Source organism: Vipera ursinii, assembly GCF_947247035.1.
Source record: "Vipera ursinii genome assembly, chromosome: 1".
NCBI lineage: Eukaryota > Metazoa > Chordata > Lepidosauria > Squamata > Viperidae > Vipera > Vipera ursinii.
This window is the reverse complement of record NC_139512.1, coordinates 212434026-212453011: the sequence shown is the minus strand read 5'-3', so window position 1 is coordinate 212453011 and position 18986 is coordinate 212434026. Positions and strand designations below refer to the sequence as shown.

At 42.1% G+C, this 18986-nt stretch overlaps 1 protein-coding gene across 1 annotated transcript; it reads right to left on the bottom strand.

Moving 5' to 3' along the window:
- Positions 1–8095: 8095 nt before the first annotated feature.
- Positions 8096–12971, bottom strand: LOC310648683 (retinol dehydrogenase 14-like). Its single transcript, XM_083376668.1, has 2 exons — positions 12203–12971; positions 8096–9115 (listed from the first exon to the last, which is right to left on the bottom strand). The coding sequence occupies exons 1-2, from the start codon at positions 12578–12580 to the stop codon at positions 8498–8500; spliced, it is 996 nt and encodes a 331-aa protein (XP_083232794.1). The 5' UTR covers positions 12581–12971; the 3' UTR covers positions 8096–8497.
- Between the last annotated feature and the right edge of the window lie 6015 nt (positions 12972–18986).

The following is an 18986-nucleotide window of genomic DNA, read 5'->3' as shown; positions in this document are numbered from 1 at the left end:
CCACGCCCACCCAGTAGGCCACACCCACCCAGCCCCCTGAAGGCAACCGCAATGCTGATGCGGCCCTCAATGAAATTGAGTTTGACACCCCTGGTCTACTTGATCACAGTCTGAGTCAGCAGTGAATTGCTAAAACAACAAAGTCAAATTCAGATTCCATCCACAGAAATATGATTTCTCAACCATGGAAAGTGACGATTCTGAATACCTTGCATTACTTAATTCCACCCCAAGAGTTGCATTCTGGCATCAGAGCTGACAAAATAAATTGGAGAAACTATACTGGGTACAGAGAAAGGAACCAGCATGATTAGAGAATTGGAAAGAAGTAGGGAATTAGGTTAATCTTAAGAAATAAGGATTGATCCAAGCTATCCAGACTCAGGCTCTGGATATCTATGAGACCACCTCTACTTCTGCCTATCTAATGAGATCGGAAAGCAAGAGCTTGCTGGGGCTCTGTTTTTTGAGGAAATTCCATCTGCAAAGACCTGGAGCTGACATTTCTCAGTAACAGTCCTGTCAGGGAATTGCTTTCCTCCAGATGTCTCATTATGTCCCCAAAGGCCCAGAAAGACTAATCTTTTTAGTAATGCACTTGGTTGTGTGGAGATTTGGGGATAGACAAATCATAACCCATTGGGTCATTGCTTCAGAGAAAGAGAATGACCAAGGGAAGGAAAAGTAGAGGGAGAGGGAACAAATTCTGACTTCCTGCTAACTTGACTGTGGCTGACCACCCTCCAGCAGCAAAGGTTAAGACCAGTGTAGCCAGCCTTCAGAGGGCTAGGGCCGTGGTGGCAAACCTATGGCACGCATGCCACAGATGGCACGCAGAGCCCTCTCTGTGGGCATGCGTGCCGTTGCCCCAGTTCTAGGCCTTCAGTTGGGTTTTATAAAACCTTTTCGGTTTAGGCCTCTGCCGCTGGGTGCAAAAAAAGAATCAATCAATCAATCAATTTCAACTTCTCGCGGGGAAAAAAAGATCTCGCAAAGTTGGAATTGATGGAACTTTTTAGTCCCACCCAGTCTCCCATTGCCACCACAGCCACGCCCACCCAATGGGCCACGCCCACCAGGCACTCGACAATACATAAGTGGGTTTTGGGTTGCAGTTTGGGCACTCAGTCTCTAAAAGGTTCGCCATCACTGGGCTAGGGTGATCTCCAGCAGCCAAAGGAGGGCTGTCTGGAGAGCTAAGTGGGATGGGTGTACTGAACGTCCAGGTGATGGTGTGACAGCACTGAAGCAACCACAAATTTGCCAAATTTCAATCCCACATGAGGAGTCACGGATCCCAGATATTGGATGTGTTCTGTAAGTTAGTCCATTTGAGGTAGCGTGGGTCAAAAATTGTGGCCCAATGATACACAGTTTTCCCGGTTAAAGGTTACAAACATGAGGGTTTCAGTGGCATATAGACTGAAAAATGTCAGTGTTATAGTACTTTGGTGGGTGGTTAAGGTGCTGATGTATTTTGGCATACTATAAACTATTTAGCCCAGGGCAAAAAAAGCACATCACAATTACATTCTTAATGAGCAAATATGAAACAATTTACTCTATTTAGAAGTTCAAAAGTAGACTGTTACATGAGGGAATTGCATACCAAAAGTCTCTGAGGTTTCCCTGATATGTGCTCAGAGGGCACTGTCCCACAATATGGCACGCAGTCTGCTTTGGAGCACCCCAGCTACATCCCAAAGAGGATAACATTCCTCATTTATGGAGAAGACTAGCAGACCTACCATGTTGAGTCCTAATCCTATTAAGGATTGACCAGGTCTTACATGGTAGATTAAATCCTTTTGGTTCAGCTGTAAACCAGGGACGCTCTGGTTGTGACACTCTGAAGGAGCAGCAGAGGACCATAATTGTGTAAAGGCCTAAAGCAGATTTGTTATCCAGCAAATTTCTAGCTGTCCTAATTAGGTGTAGGAGATGACCAGGCTGAACCTGAGGGAGGAGTCAAACGCATCATAAGTCACGAGTCCCTGCATACCTGCAAGAAATCTAAGTATAGCCCATCTTAAATGCCTCTCTTATCTCCCATACAGTTCCCTTGACCATTAGTTGGTCGGATTCTTGTAGAGAGCTTAAGGTTGCAATAAATCTTTATGCTCATTTCAACTGCCTGAATCTCCTGATTTCCCTGGCACCTGACAACAGGTGGATGTCTGGAGCGAAGCCTGTTGTTTATAGCATCAGTGATATCTGCACTGATTGGCAGGTGAAAATTACTAATTGTTTTCTTACACGCTCTATTTCCCTTCGTAGATGTGGTGGACTGTCTAGAGCAGACATGTCAAACACAAGGCCCGGGGGCCGGATCCGGCCCGCGAAGTGGTTTCATGCGGCCCGCGAAGCCATCCTGGACACAGTGAGGGAACGGCCTCCACTGCCTTGGCCCTGGCCCAGAGACCCTCCTCCTGCCAGAGACCCTTAGATCTGTCCCACTCCTTCCCAGGCCCCCATAGGCACCCTTGATGCGAACCATGTAGAGCTGGCCACGCCCACCCAGTAGGCCATATGCACTCTAGCCACACCCACCCAGTAGGCCACGCCCACCCTGGCCACACCCAGCAGGCCCCCTGTGGGCAACCGCAATGCTGATGCGGCCCTCCATGAAATTGAGTTTGACACCCCTGGTCTAGAGGCTATAGGAACTTAGTAACACAGATACCTAAGTGCGTGGCTATGGCCGATTAGTGTTTGTGTGCACACACATAATAGCATTTTTTAAGTAACCTGAAAGAGGAAACAGGTAGTCATTGAAGCGGTTGGGACACAATACAGAAAGAACTTCCGAATAGAGGATAATGGAGCTAAATGCTAGAGAAGTTAGAAGCTCATGGTTACATGGAAGCTAGTTAGCCACCTACCAGGGGGGGAAATTCAAGGTTCTGATTTCGTGTTTAAAGTCCTTCATGATATAAGTCCTGGCTATATAAGGGACTGCTCATCACCAATTATTTATGCAATCAAATAGACTGAATATGTTCTGGGTCCCCATCAATTAAACAGATTTATTGTACAGGACCAGAAAGCAGTCCTATTCTGTTGCAGCACCTGTTCTCTGGAATGATATTCCAAGAGATTTCTGCAGCTCCCACCCTTATGACATTCATGAACCCACTCAACACCTGATTGTTCTCACAGACCATGTGATAAGAGTGGTTGTGAAGCTCTCTTTAATTATATTTGGTTTATAATTGGTTGAATTGTTCTCCCACAGTCAAGATCTCTTTTTATGCACTGTAATTTTCTTGTCACCAACAGATTCATCAATTAGTTGGGCTTGGGCCCCATCAAAATTGCATAAGCAAATAAATAGAACAGAGCTGGAAGGGACCTTGGAGGTCTTTTAGTCCAGCCCCCTGCTCAAGGAGAACCTATACCATCTCAGACAAGTGAATGTCTAGTCTCTTCTTAAAAATCTTTTAGTGATGGAGGGCCCACAATTTCTAGAGGCAAGCTGTTCCACTGGTTGATTGTCCTCACTGTCAGGAAGTGTCTCCTTATTTCCAGGTTGCTTCTCTCTTTGTTCAGTTTCCAACCATTCTTTCTTGTCCTTCCCTCTTGTGCTTTGGTGAATGTGACCCCCTCTTCATTGTGGCAGCCCCTGAAATACTGGAATACAGCTATCATGTCTCCCCTATTTCTTCTTTTCTTTAGACTAGCCAAACCCAAGTCCCGTAGCTGTTCTTCATGTTTTAGTCTCCAGGCCTTTGATCATCTTAAATAAACGTTTTAATTTTGCCCTGAACAGGGGATGTACTGAAAAGCTTATGAAGCCCCTTCCAGTTCTATACTGTAGTTCTACAAAAGTAAGCTATATTCCCATATTAATATGGGAAAACATACAACTGAAACTCTTCCTCAGAACAATGGAGTGAAATCTGGAGGCAAGTTAGTAGGTCAGGAAAGAATAAAACAGTATCAATTTTCACTGTAACTGGAATACGGGTCTTGGTGCTTTCAAGGTGCTTTTTTCAGTTAGAAAAGAGATCAAATGTTCTAGGTGGGTTAGACTTTCTTACTTAAAAAGGAGCAGAGGAAGTAATCAGGTTATGACATGAAAGCAGCTGGCAGACAAAAAAAAATGGCTACAGGAAGATTTTAGGAAGGAAAAGGTTGATTATGTTTCTTGTTGAAGGCTCCGTAATTGCTTATCACTTGATGTGGTATCATGTGAGCTTTAGCCTGGAGGAAGTCACCATGACAAAGAGAGACGGGGGAAACAGAAGCACTTAAGAGCATCTTAGGCAGATTTCCACCCCATCCCCATCCCCATCCCCATCCCCAAATCTTTTTCTGGCTTCAGTTACTAATCTCTTGGGATAAAAAAAAGTCTCCCAAGCAGCTGATAGTTAGGTTGTCCCCCTCAGAAAATGAAAACAATCTGAACCCTCAGAAAATGAAAACAATCTGAACATTCTATTTGCTTATATATTTTCTCCTGTTTTTTTAAGACAAACTACTGTACATAACAGAAAAAAGCAGTAGTATTCTGATGGTTTGGTCCCCAAAAAAGTGATTTTTTTTTGCTCTAATCTAATGAGAGGAAACCTCTCCTTTTTTATTGTCCTGATATCAATCACATTTTCCCTCCCCTGTCCCCTTTGCACTGGGAGAAATCTTTTAAAACTTTTGTCTTCTGTTACAACTCTTTGGCACACCAAGGCACTACCAACTTCCCTATTCCCATCACCCCACTTAAGTTTTTGAGAGATACATGATGCTGCTTCGGCCCCATTCCTATCCCGGAGTGGAAGCAACAAAGAGCTGTCTTAGTTCTTCCAAACTGGAAGTATTTTTTTTTGCTTGATATAAAAGAGAAACAATATACTATAGGTTGTTCTGGGAGAAACTTGAGGATGATGCAATTAGCAACGGCAATCTCCTCAGCTCGAGTTGTCCTGGCAAGTTGCTATGCTTCCACAGCCATCTTGAATTTCACCATGAAAGATCAGACATCTGTGGTTTTTTTTCTTGTTACACTATCAAACTTCCACTTCATTGCTAGGGACAGCAAAGAATCCTGTTATTTGGTGTGGATGCATGCTTTACGTTGCTCACATCTTGCATCCAATCTAACATCTTTCACTGGTGCACGCTTCCACAGCTAGGTTTTGTCTGGAAGAACCAGTGCTTTTTTTGTAAAAGAAAAAGGTGCCGGAACTCACACATGTCATACAACCTGCCTTGCCTACCCTACAAGGTTCCATCCAAAAAAGGTGCCGGAACTCCGTTCTGAGCGTTCTATGAGAGAAAAAGCCCTGGGAAGAACTCAACACCTTTTCATACCCCTTAAGTCTTCATGAGGGATCTGAAGGAAACATAAGCAGAGGCCAAACCAGAGAGCTCTGTGCCTCTAGATGTCTTTCCCTGTGTTTCTTCTGAATCATCTTTGGGTTAATTCTCTCGCCCACCCCCCCACCCCTACAGCTGTAAATGTCTATATGATCTCTCTAGCCTAGAGGCCCCCAAACTTGGCAACTTTAAGACTTGTGGACTTCAATTCCCAGAATTCTGGGAGTTGAAGTCCACAAGTCTTAAAGTTGCCCAGTTTGGAGACCCCTACTCTAGCATACACACAAATATACACAACACCTTCAGGGACTCCCCCCCCTTCAAACTAGATAGTCCAAAATCCCGATAGCTTTTTAAATTTTAAAAACCACTCAGCTATCTTTTTATTACGGCATGTGTTTTGTATGAAATATCCCCCAAATCATTCTTTTTTCATATGACATTTTTACTGTAGTATTCTGTCCCTGTCTCTCAGACACAAGGCTGCTGACTGGAAAGGTACAAAGCTTCTCGTTTAAATGAGGAAACAGAATGCTGCCACGTTGATATATTTTATTTCGGATAGAACTGTATTCACGAAATGTACATTGCATGAATTAAACCAAAAATGAATTATGTGAAATATTAACCGCTCTGCATGGCAGAGATTAACTAATGCAAATCAATACTAATTTAACTGTATTTTGAATAAGGTGCTTATTATACATACAGTATGTATATATTTTGCATGTGCAAATGTGTGTATGTATTTCATCTCTGCTCCTCTAAACCAGAGGTCCCCAACCTTTTGGGCACCAGAGACCGGTTCCGCGGAGAAGGGTTTTTCCATGGATCAGAGAAATGTATGGCTTTGTGTGCTACCTGCATCCCACGGATGGGGCTTTGCTTGTTTGTGTGGACCGGTTGCTGGCATGCCGTGGCCCAGTACCAGTCCATGGACCGGGGGTTGGGAACCCCTGCTCTAAACCAATTCAGAAAGCAAATTATCACTTCAAAGACTGTGGAAGACAGGTTTCATACTATGATAAAGCCCTAGGAATCACTTAAACTTAAAAGCACTGCCCCTTTTGAGACTTAATCTTCAGAGTGCATTGAAGCAGCAGTTCTTAATAGCCCTGCCAAATGGAGATACGCCAGTTCCAACCACAGTCCATGGCCACTTCCTCCAACTATGTTTAACAGTCCTCTTTTACATTTATGCATTGGGAGGCATCCTTTGTGGTTTACGAAAGGCAGTTTCTGCAGAATTATTTATGCAGTTGATAATTAAATGCATTTGGACTAAATTCTAATGTCTAGTTTCATGGGAAAATCCCATTTATATTTTATTACTGCAATATTATTCAAAATTATACTGAAGATACTAACTAGACCCAACTGATAAATATCCTATTTTTTAAGGACATAAAAAATAAAAGGGAAAATCTAAGGGAATGAAAAGATAAAAGGAAAGGGAAATAACTTCCATAGACTTTAATGAAAGTTACTTATATAGCTTAACAGATTTGTCAAGAGAGCAAAGTGGCCACCTTATGGCTGACTGATTCTGGATAAAGACTCCAATCTTAGAAAATATAGGTAGAAAGGCTGAGTAAATTTGAACTTGGGAGTATCCCTAAGAAGCTTCATGCTTAGCTTCAGATTCTGCCCCAGACTGCTTTTAGATTCTGGCATTTGCAGATTTATTTTATTTATTTATTTTTATTATATTTATATCCCGCCCTTCTCCGAAGACTCAGGGCGGCGTACAAGCTTAGCAGTAGCCTTCATTCTATGTATATGCCTGCTTGTTAGGGCTTTCACACCCCCCCCCAAGCGGCATTGGTGGAGCAGTGGGCTAATGCCTCCTTAAGTAACACCAGCTGCCTGCAATTAGTGCAGGTTCAAGTCCCACCAGGCTCAAGGTTGACTCAGCCTTCCATCCTTCCGAGGGAGGTAAAATGAGGACCCAGATTGTTGTGGGCAATAAGCTAACTTTGTAATAATGCCACTGGGGGGGGGGGATGAAAGCCCTAATAAGCAGGCATATACATAGAATGAAGGCTATTGCTAAGCACATTGGTTTGTGCTTTAGATTGTAAGCCGCCCTGAGTCTTCGGAGAAGGGCGGGATATACGGTAAATGGGATTTTTAAAAAAAATACGAGCAGTATGCTTGAGAAATTGTATTTCTGAAATAATACAGATAAACCAAAAAGGTTTATATTCCCAAGAGGAAAAAAATGGGGCAACCCAGGATTTATAACAAATGCACTACAATACACCCTCAGCAAAAAGAAAAAAAAAGGCAGGGGTAATATCATTCAGATGCAGAAATTGCCTTCGACAACTTGGGAGTGGCCTTTCTCATTAACGGTTTTAAACAGAGTGGATCCAGGAGAAGAATTTTAAAACTGGACGGAGAGCACATATCAGTGGCCAAGGGCAAAGATCACAACAAACAAAATCATCTCCACAAGTGTTCCAATACGCAAAGGCACCAGGGGAGGGTGTCCATTTGACTCTCGTTATTTGTAATGGCTTTAGACATTTAGAGGATAAGATTCAGCGAGACAAACAAATGCCTGAGAATAAGATCTAAGGAGAGAAATACAAGTTGAAATGCTATGCAGATTATGTATTATTAACCACAGTGCAACCATGGAGCACTGGAAGGCTTTCATGGCAGAGCAGAAAGGCTGGCACGAGATATCACAAGCCACATTTTCTCTTTACAGTTTTTGACTAGGCTTCCTACCTAAAGCGGAAATGTAGGCCACGCTGAATGAGACATAGAAAATAGGTCTCTTTTGTTTTATTTTAATAGAACATTGCTGCAACACATTTCAAATATAGCACCATGCACAGCTAATTCAGGTACAAAGCACCGAACTCTGAGCCCACAATTTGAAAATAGCCATTCTGTTTTTTTTTCTTTTTTTCATTTTCACAGAGGATTTATATATCTTTCTTGAAATATATTAACGTTTTTCTTATTATACTCTAGTTCTTTTCATTAAATATTATGTTTTCTTTCTATGGTAATTTTTGTTTTTTTTAAAAAAAGTGGAAAGAATAAAGATTTGACACAGACTGCTCTGAATCCCAAGATAAGTGTCTCAAAAATCAAGCGGATAAAGTGCAAGGAAAATAATGACTCTCAAAAATAGCCTCGACCATTGTTTCAATAAAGTGCTTCTTCTAGGTCATTTTAATAATCCCACCATCACTTCACTGATATCCCACAATTTTCTTGCAACCAAGTCATCTGTGGCCTTGGGCAACAACTGCTCCTCCTTGCAGTCTCCAAAATATTTCCCAGATACACCCTCTACGTCAGGAGAAGTGGCTAGATAAACAATGGCTTGGGCTCCTTCTGATGGAGACTTGAAAAATGCCCAAGATACCAAACTGAAAAGGGGCTTGGCTAATAAAGGAATATGTATATACCTACCTAGATTTGTTCTAACCATACCAGGATGTAATACATTCACAGTGACACCTGTGTTTTCTATGCGTCGGGCTAACTCCCTGGTAAACAATATGTTGGCCAGTTTACTTCGACTGTAAGCAAAGCTTTTGTTATAACTTAATTCACTGTTTAAGTCATCAAAGTTGATTTCTCCATATTTGTAAAGCTTGGAGGATACCACTACAATCCTGCTGGGAGCAGAACTTTTTAGAAGACCAAGGAGGAGATTTGTGAGCAAAAAGTGACCTAAGTGATTGACGCCAAACTGCATCTCAAAACCATCCTCTGTCTTCATATAGGGACACTGGAATATCCCAGCATTGTTGATCAGAACATCCAGCCTTGGTTCTTCCTGCATGACAGAAAGAGAGAGTGAGTAAAATCTAAACGGAAAAAACGGTGAAAGATTAATATTCCATGTTCACAAAGCATTTTGTTTCTTTTTTAAAAAAATTCTACTTGCACAATTTTGAAAGACTGTCAAACTTAGACAAATAGTTCCTGAGAAGAAAAAAAAGCACGTCTAAAGAAAATCATGCACCACAACACAAAAGCAACATAGCCAATCCTTACAGCTTCCTTCATGATTACCTGATTCTTGTGCTTTTTTAACACACACACACACACACACACACAAACACACTTGTTAAAATTATAATGCATCTTTTCTTCAGCAATTCACATGGAGATCTCCTTCTTATTCCCACAGCAACAACTTTGTGAGATTGGCTGGGTGAGAAACAACAACAGTCTCAAAGTCATCTAACACTCTCAACATGTCCATAGATGAAGACTATCTGGAACCTGAGTTCTCATGCTGGCTGCAGGTACTAGTGTATGGATTAGGAATGGGTGGCCATCCAGATGTTACAATTCCCAGAAATCCTAGCCACCAAAGCCATGATGGGCTGTATTGTTAAGCAACACTTATGAAGCTCATAAGTTTGGGACTGTAGCATTCCTTCCTATTAGTTGTGCCAGTTAGATTCAGGAACAATTACAGTACAGCAGCCATAGGAAGTAGGCACAGGTTTTCCATTTCTGCAGCAGGATAAAATCTATTATTAGCTGAACTTCTATCGAACAAGCAAAGGCAAACCCAACATTGCTCACATACTTATTTACTAAATATTTTTGCAATTCTTTTCATATGCTCTGGAGATCAAAACATTCCTACATTTTAGTCTGACATACAGTCTTCTGTTTGATTAAGATAATTTAAAAATAAAACACCCTCCTCTGTTTCTTAAAATACCAAGATAATTTTACCTCTCACAATATGAGTACAAAAGAAGCCAAGAAGCCTGAAGGACCAGCCTATCTACCTCATCTACCCAATTTTAAATCAATAGATGATTGTGAGTGTCTTAATTTTATAACATCAAAGTAGTGCTTAAGGTTATGGGGCATTCAATTGTGCAAGATCATCTTCTTAGCTAGTCTGCATTTCAGGCCTCACATCCTGCCCTCACCAGTTAACACACTCTGCAATGCTAATATTCATGCTGGAAAGGCTTTTCATTGCTTGTTCAGCAATGTTTGGGAAAAAGAACCCAGTCTCTTGATGTTCCATGCTCCCAGTGGAAAATCACAACTAATTTTAGCCTACCAACTTGTATACACACAATGCACTGTACATGTTGATATCCTTTTTCCACATCTGCTGCATATTAATTCCCATAAGCTGAAGTGGTTTCTCTGGAGATATAAGGGAAGGATCTGTCTACATCAGCAAAGCATACACTGTCTCTGAGCAATCCACACACATATCCTTCCTTACTGCAGCTCACAGGTGAGAAGGGGATGATAAACAAAGCTCATTTGCACTGATGAAGAGGCTGGATAAAACATGGATCTTTAAAATTCAACACAAAGGATCCTCCTGATTTCACCATTTTTACATAGCACCTACCAGAATCCAATATTAAAAAGTAAAATAGATGCATTATTGCCTAGTACATTTTAACTATCATGGATCTATGTTTAGTATCATCATGCTGCAAAAATATGAATGTAAACAACGGATCCTCTTAATGTTGCATGATTTTTGGAATACATAAACAATTAGTATCACATTACAGACAATTTCCATCTACAAGCAATGAGTCATCTCAACCACAGAGTTGACTACGGTATTTAAAGTGCCACCTGTAAGAGCTGGTTCACAAGCTATTAGGATGGCCACTAGGCCTTTTCAAAACAACAGGTGCACCTGACAATTCATAAGCGGGTTTTGGGTTTCAGTTTGGGCATTCGGTCTCTGAAAGGTTTGCCATCACCGGTCTATGGCTTTGCTATAGTCATAACTGAACCTATGTAAAAATAATGTGAATGAAGAATCGTTCTCCAGATTCCCACATTAGCATACGGCAGGACCAGAAATAATCAAGAGACAATTATTAGCATGCATGCTGTGTGGAAAGACCACGAAGCCCTGCATAAAGTCACGTGAAATCAAGAGGATCTGCATCCAGAACCCGTGTTTTTCTGTCAACGGATCAGCCTAAAAGGGCCTGACCTATTTGAGAGCGCAATACGTTATTTACAGCCATAATCTATTCAGGTTTCAAGGTGAATCCCAAGTAAAAGCCGTATGGAACGAGAAGACCTATGTTTGGTTCCAAGGGCTGCAGGACCAGAAATAATCAGACAATTATTAGCATGCATGCTGTGTGGAAAGACCACGAAGCCCTGCATAAAGTCACGTGAAATCAAGAGGATCTGCATCCGGAACCCATGTTTTTCTGTCAACGGATCAGCCTAAAAGGGCCTGACCTATTTGAGAGCGCAATAGGTTATTTACAGGCATCATCTATTCAGGTTTCAAGGTGAATCCCACGTAAAAGCCGTATGGAACGAGAAGACCTATGTTTGGTTCCAAGGGCTGCAGGACCAGAAATAATCAGACAATTATTAGCATGCATGCTGTGTGGAAAGACCACGAAGCCCTGCATAAAGTCACGTGAAATCAAGAGGATCTGCATCCGGAACCCGTGTTTTTCTGTCAACGGATCAGCCTAAAAGGGCCTGACCTATTTGAGAGCCCAATAGGTTATTTACAGGCATAATCTATTCAGGTTTCAAGGTGAATCCCGTGTAAAAAAAGCCGTATCGAACGAGAAGACCTACGTTTGCTTCCAAGGGCTGCAATGCGGACCCTTGACTCAAGCATAATAACCTGCTGCAGAAGAAACGTTGCTGCCTCGGCAAGCGCCCTAATGCACCGGGCGAGGGGGTCCTCTTTACCTTCCAGGCTCAGATGTCCCAGTGGGATCCTGTTCGTGTCCCATGCACGAAGGATCCCAGGACCCCCTTTGTGTCAGAGGAAAGCAATTTCTGCACTCCCCGGGGGCTGAAATGTGTCTTTCCTGGAGCAGGGAGAGTACCCGAGGGGTTTTCAATCTCCTCCACCCCACCTCTGCTCTCACCCGACCCGTACCTTCAGCACCTGCTGGCAGAAGCTGCGGACGGAGCGGAGCGAAGCCAGGTCGAGCTCGTGCACCACCAACTCCCCGCGGCACTCGCCCCCGCCGCGCGAGCAGAGGCCCACTTCGGCGCGGAGCTCGCGGGCGGCCTCCTCCGCGCGGCCGCAGTCCCGGCAGGCCATGATGACCCTCGCGCCTTGCCGTAGCAGCTCGGCCGCCGTGGCCCGCCCCAAGCCGCTGTTGGCTCCGGTGATGATGGCAGTCTTGCCCTCCATCGGGCCGCCGGCCGGCATCCTCGGCGCAACTTTTCTGGCCGCGGAAGAGAAGCAGCGCGCGAGGAAAAGCAGCCCTCCCCCCAGAGCGGCGGCCAGGAGGATCCCAGCCACGGCCATCGCCTAGAGAGCCCCGGGCTGGACGGGATTGGGCGCGAGCTAGGCCGACCGAGGGATCACTCAGAGTTACGACCCAATGACATCGCGCGGCGGGCGGGGTGGGGTGGGGTGGGGACGGGGAAGGAACCTCCGGGAGTTGCGTAGGTTGGCTGGCTCTTCTCGCTTGGCATTCTGGGAAATAATAGCTAGCGGGCGCGAAGTCGGGATTCGGTTTTTACCTGGCGCTCGCCCTGTTCCGTCCTGATTGGAATTTTCTTTTCTTTTTTTTTTTTACATGTAATATTTGTCATTATTAGGCAAATAAATGAGCCCAAATGAATGTCATCTTGCTTTAGACATGTTGCACCGGTGCAAAAAGAAACCGGGTTTATTTGTTAGACTTATCAACAAAGCAGGAAATTTGCTTAGCTGAAAGGTTTATGCCAGGGGTCTTCAAACCTGGCCCTTTTATGACTTGTGGACTTCAACTCCCAGAATTCCTCAGCCAGCGTGTCTGGCTGAGGAATTCTGGGAGTTGAAGTCCACAAGTCAGAAAAAGGCTAAGTTTGAAGACCCCTGGTTTATGCTGTTATCAGTGTCTACAGTTAAGAATGGTCTTTATAATTTGGTATTCCTTCAGGTTCAACTTCCTTCTGACCTGTTTAATTTCCACTAGCTTACATGTTTTTCTTCTGTACTACGTGCAGAGGATAACACTTTATGTATCTGACCAACTGGATTCTGTTCTGCAGTTTAGGTATAATAAAATTAGTGTGTTTAAAATTGCCAACAGATTCTTCTTTTCTGTTTGCAGCATAAACATAGAAAGATTAAATTATTCACATCTAGTTCCCTGTTTGATTTAGGATCTCCAGTACAATTACTTAAAGGAGAACAAATTCCAGATGTCTGCATTCAACTGTTTTAGAGCGAGGAAGGTCAGCTTAAGCAGATACACTTTTGCCGCTTGGGATATGTTTTATTTAATAAGTATTGTTAGAAATTCAACCAAAGACGTGTGTACTTGTGTATCTGTATGTACATTTATATGTAATCACATCCTCTAGTTGGTCAGAAACAATCCAATTGAGGGATATCCATTAGATTGAAAAGTATGCATCATGAAAATTTCTGTCATTTGAATGATGATGTCATGAAACAAATTACATCATTTTGTCAGCTCTAATATCATAAAAGGTACTAATTGCTGCAGATGATGTAATTTTTGTCATATAGAGGTGAATAATATCATTTAGACTACTTTCTAATGAAGTTGTCAAATGGTGGGTCAGGATAGGAGCTGATATAGTCACACACAGGGACAGCACTTAAAGAAATGAGGGAATTTATTCTAAACACTGCCAAACAAAGCCTTTAATCGCATATTTCCACTGTCCGGTATCTGAAATCCCTTAAATATGACACAGTCTCTTCTGGTCTTTCCATTTGTTCATAACACACCGGGATTTTCATCCTGGTCTGCTTCCTGCCTTCCAAAATCTCTGGATTTGTAGGCTCCACTTCATTCCACCGTTCCCAAGGGGAGGTCTCTCCAACAACATGTCCTGCAGTATCTGCAGTTTTAAAAAATCCCTTCTCTGCTTTCTTTTATATCCTATATCTAGGACATACATGTGCCAGTCTACAAGTACCTTCCAACATTTCCCTCTACCTGCCTATGTGCTTACAGGTCTTGTGCTAAGTCATCTGTCTATAAAAACCTATGACGTGGGCACAGACCCAACCCCTTTCCTTTAGCCGGGCACTGCTGTAGTTGCCATTGTGCTAACGAGATAGATTGCAGGAGAAATCTGATGTGCTGTATGCAATATTTGTTGTGGCAAAATCAAGATTTCGGTGTAATGCCTTTGGACAACAACTTTAAACAACAGCCCAGGATTGTTATAAATCCAGTGGGAAAAGAATAGTAACAGGACTGTATAGAATCACTTAGATGAGATGACCAGAAATGTTAAATAATAAATATAGCAGTGTTGTTTTGAACCATTCCCGACTCCTTGCTAATCTCACTTTTAATTTATAATATCAATGGTAGATTCTCTAGGAGGGATGTCAGAAGTAGCAGTGTGTAGCCTTTAGTTGTGGCTGAAACCCCCCCCCCCCCAAATGCACATCAACTTTATCTCAAAGCAAGATCTTGCTAGGGATGTCCTGTTCCTGCTCACTAAGCAGAATGAGATTCCCCTAACCTCTCCTTTTCCAAGACTAAAGCCTTTTTTATTATTATTTTATTTATTATTATTTATTAAATTTTTATACTGCCCTTCTCCCGAAGGACTCAGGGTGGTGTATAGGGCAATAAATATCAAAATACAAAATACAAAAGTTAAAAAAGATTAAATAATTATGCCCAATAGTTAAAAACTATATTAAAACTCAAACCCAACCCCCAAACCCATCAGACCAGGCTGGCTTGTTCAAATAAATAGGTTTTTAGATCGCGTTGGAAGGAGCGAAGGTCGGGGGCCATCCGGAGCTCAACCGGCAAGCGGTTCCACAGGTCTGGCGTGCCCACAGAGAACGCCCTCCCCCTGGGGGCCACCAGTCAACATTCTCTGATCGGAGGCACCCTGAGGAGGCCCTCTCTGTGGGAGCGCACTGGACGGAGGGAAGTTGACGCCAGCAGCAGGTGCTGCCGTAGGTAATCCAGACCCATGCCATGTAGGGCTTTATAGGTCATTACCAGCACCTTGAATCTCACCCGGAGGGCAACTGGAAGCCAATGCAGCTCGCGGAGCAGAGGTGTAACATGGGAGTATCGGGAGAACCCCAACACAACTCGCGCGGCCGCATTCTGCACCAGTTGAAGCCTCTGAGTGGTCCTCAAGGGCAGCCCCATGTAGAGAGCGTTGCAGTAGTCTAGCCGGGAAGAAAGAAAACAAAGCGTTTGCTGGTGTAGAAGGTAAAAACTGAGATATCACATTTAAGCTTGGAGTTTTGTTTTTTAAAAAAAGCAAGAACAAGGAACATTGAATCAAAAAGGAAATATTGCTTGGATAAACATTGGCAAGTGACTAGTTAACATTGCATTGTTTATTTATTTTCTGCTTGCTAGTCAAAGTTGTTATTACTGAAATTTATTTTACCTATATAAGCTCAATTATGTGTGTATCCTGGCATAATTAATCAATTACCATTTTTAGAGCTGCCCATCTCAAATTTATAATTATGGACAGGTATGTTAAAGAAAATATAAAAATATGAATACAGAAAAGCAGACACATGTAGAAAGAGTAGCTGGAACAAAACCAGACTCCTCAATCACAAATCAGCATAACCTATGTGTAGGCTCAGCCTCATCTCCTGACCCCTGGGCTCTGTGTCACAGAATCATTAGCCATCCATCAGAGCCTGTAATTTATATATTTACTTATTTGTATCCCATCTTTATTATTTTTACAAATAATTCAAAGTGGCAAAACTATCCATCACACTTTCTTCCTATTTTCCTCACAACAACAATCCTGTGAGGTGGGGTTGGGCTGAGAGAGAGAAACTGGCCAAAATCACCCAGGTGGTTTTCATGGCTAAGGGTGGACTTGAACTCACAGTCTCCTGCTTTCTAGCCAGATGCCTTAACCACTAGTTTACCACTGAGTGTATATGTTTAGTAGTACTATCTTAACATTTTCAATAATCATTTGTAGAGCTACATCTTTATCGTTTATCTTTATCACTAACATTCTTTTTAGCTAGAAGCTCTAATAATGTATACTTCTCCAATTTTCTTGGTTAGAAGTTTGAAGAAAAAAGACTTTTAAAGAAAAACGTGTAGAAGCCCTTAAATTTCTGTCAATAGAATTGGTGGGATTTTGGATTGTTGGCTTGCTCCTTATTTTTGAACTCCATGGAAAATATGCAGAACACAAGTCAGGCATGATCAGTTTATCATGGATCCCACTCTTGTATCATGCATGGCAATAGAAATATTGGAAAATCCTTATTTCTTTGTGAGAGATTATGGCCAAGTCATGTAGGATGAACAAGTCTGAATCATTTGGTACAGAAATCCTTTGCTTAGCCTAATTTTAGTAGACCTTTCCTTGTCATAGGATTTCCCAAATTTCTTTTCATCCTGAACCGTAATGCGTGTACTAAAGTAGAGGGAGAAATACAATGTCTTTTCTATCTTTTGTTACAATAAAAATGTTAATAATTATTTATTAGAAATTCTATTCTTTGAATTATCTTTCATTGTACAGAAAAAAACTATACATTCAGGGATTAATTCTGTAAGATAATTGGTTAAAAATTTGGACATTCTCTTATAAAAAGTTCCTATGTAGAAAAATACGGAACATTTAGATTTTATTAAGGTGGGAAAGTAGTTTTAAGCGGAGGTGGTTTGCTTACAAGTAACAATAACAGACACTTTCAGTTCGCTCACATGATCACTGAGCAGGATGAATACTGTAATAAATTTGCAAAAGCAAAGGGATTAAAAATAAAGCCACACCTGATTCCATTGTGCGGAAACCCTAAATTGGGGTGCTTTGATCATACAGAGAATGAATGGAGATCAAAATGCTTGGGTACCCTGATGGGGGATATGTTGGGGTTTTAATGGGGATTTTTATATTGTTATTGATTGTTTTAGCTGGGCTACTATTTAATTCTTTTTTAATTTTTGTATTTTGTATTTTTTATATGTGCCCTGTTCACCGCCCTGAGTCCTTCGGGAGAAGGGCGGTATATAAATATAATAAAATAAAAAATAAAATGTAAAACGAACGGGAGGAGCAAATGAGTTGAGAAAAAGGGAAAGACTGAGAAAGCCATGGCTAGATGGAACTGGTAAAATCCTGAGACTGGAATACGTGAATAGCTTCATGAATGAAGGTAATACATGAAACAATCTATGGAGGCAATGGAATCAAAAAATTTGCAAGGCTAGAGAGGTAGGGAATACTATCGTGGTGTAGACTAGCATTACCTTTATTTTCTTTATTTTGTTATGCGCTTAATTTCTTCCTTTTCTTTCAACTCGTATCCGTGTCTGCAAACAGCCATGCAACTTACTATGAAAGGAAATGGCACAATAGATATATATTTGTGTATGTATTATCAAAGCGGATCTAGTTTTGAATCCTGCAATGGTCAAATGCAGTGATAAATATGGAGCTGGAGTAGCATCAATTTAAACATTCCTTTGGCAGTGTGCTTTTAAATTTTTATTGTTTTTCTCTTGCCAATGGAATTGGTACTAGGGCTTCAGATCCCACAAAAATACACAAACTCTTAAAAAACTTATAAATGGTTCTGCATTTGTAGATGTTCCTATTAATTCTATAGGTTACTTTTCTATTATTTTGGAAGATGTTGGACAGTAAATTTTTAGTTTGTGCCAAGTTTATGGCTGTTATCTACAAGGCCAAAGTAGTGTTTGAAAAACTCTTGAGGTTATTAGTTTTCAGAAAAACTGGACTTATGTGCCCAATTGCTGTAACTTGGGAAGAACTAATAATCAGCAAAATGCAACCATCGCCACTCTCACTATCTGTAAATGAAGAAAGGTGTTCACCATGGCCTGCTTATATATCCTTCCAAGGCAGATTCCATCAAACTCTAGTCAGAAAAATTACAGCTAGACAGTATACAGAGCAGAAATGTTCTTATTCTATATTGCTGAGAATTTTCTGCCCTACTTGCTTGATAGGGCCAAAGAACTTTACTTGCAAGTTCTCTTATGTGGTGAAAGGATTGTGACAGCAGCCAAAACATATGCTACCATATTCATTAAATGGCAATTATGTTAACCTAAATGTTCTGAATTTTAAATTAAAACAATACGTATGTTTGCATGAATGTTATGTATGCAGGAATTTATAGGGCAGATAGGAAACCTTGGCTCTTTTATGACTCGAGGACTGCAACTCCCAGAATTCCTGAGCCAGCCATGCTGGATGAGGAATTCTGGGAGTTGAAGTCCACGAGTCATAAAAGAGCCAAGGTTGCCTACCCCCTGGTATAGGGTAATGATGGCAAACCTTTAGGGCTTGGTGCATCAAAAATACAGAATGTTCCTGACTTGACTGCTGGCATGTCATACCTTATCCACTCTTGAATGTGGCTTCTATTGGGAGTCTATAGGGCAGACATGTCAAACACAAGGCCCAGGGGCCGGATCCAGCCCGCGAAGTGGTTTCATGCGGCCCGCGAAGCCATTCTGGAAACAGTGAGGGAACGGCCCCCACTGCCTTGGCCCTGGCCCAGAGACCCTCCTTCTGCCAGAGACCCTCAGATCTGTTCCACTCCTGCCCAGGCCCCCATAGGCACCCTCGATGTGATGTAGAGCTGGCCACGCCCACCCAGTAGGCCATACACACTCTAGCCACGCCCACCCAGTAGGCCACGCCCACCCTGGCCATACCCACCCGGCCCCCTGAGGGCAATTGCAATGCTGATG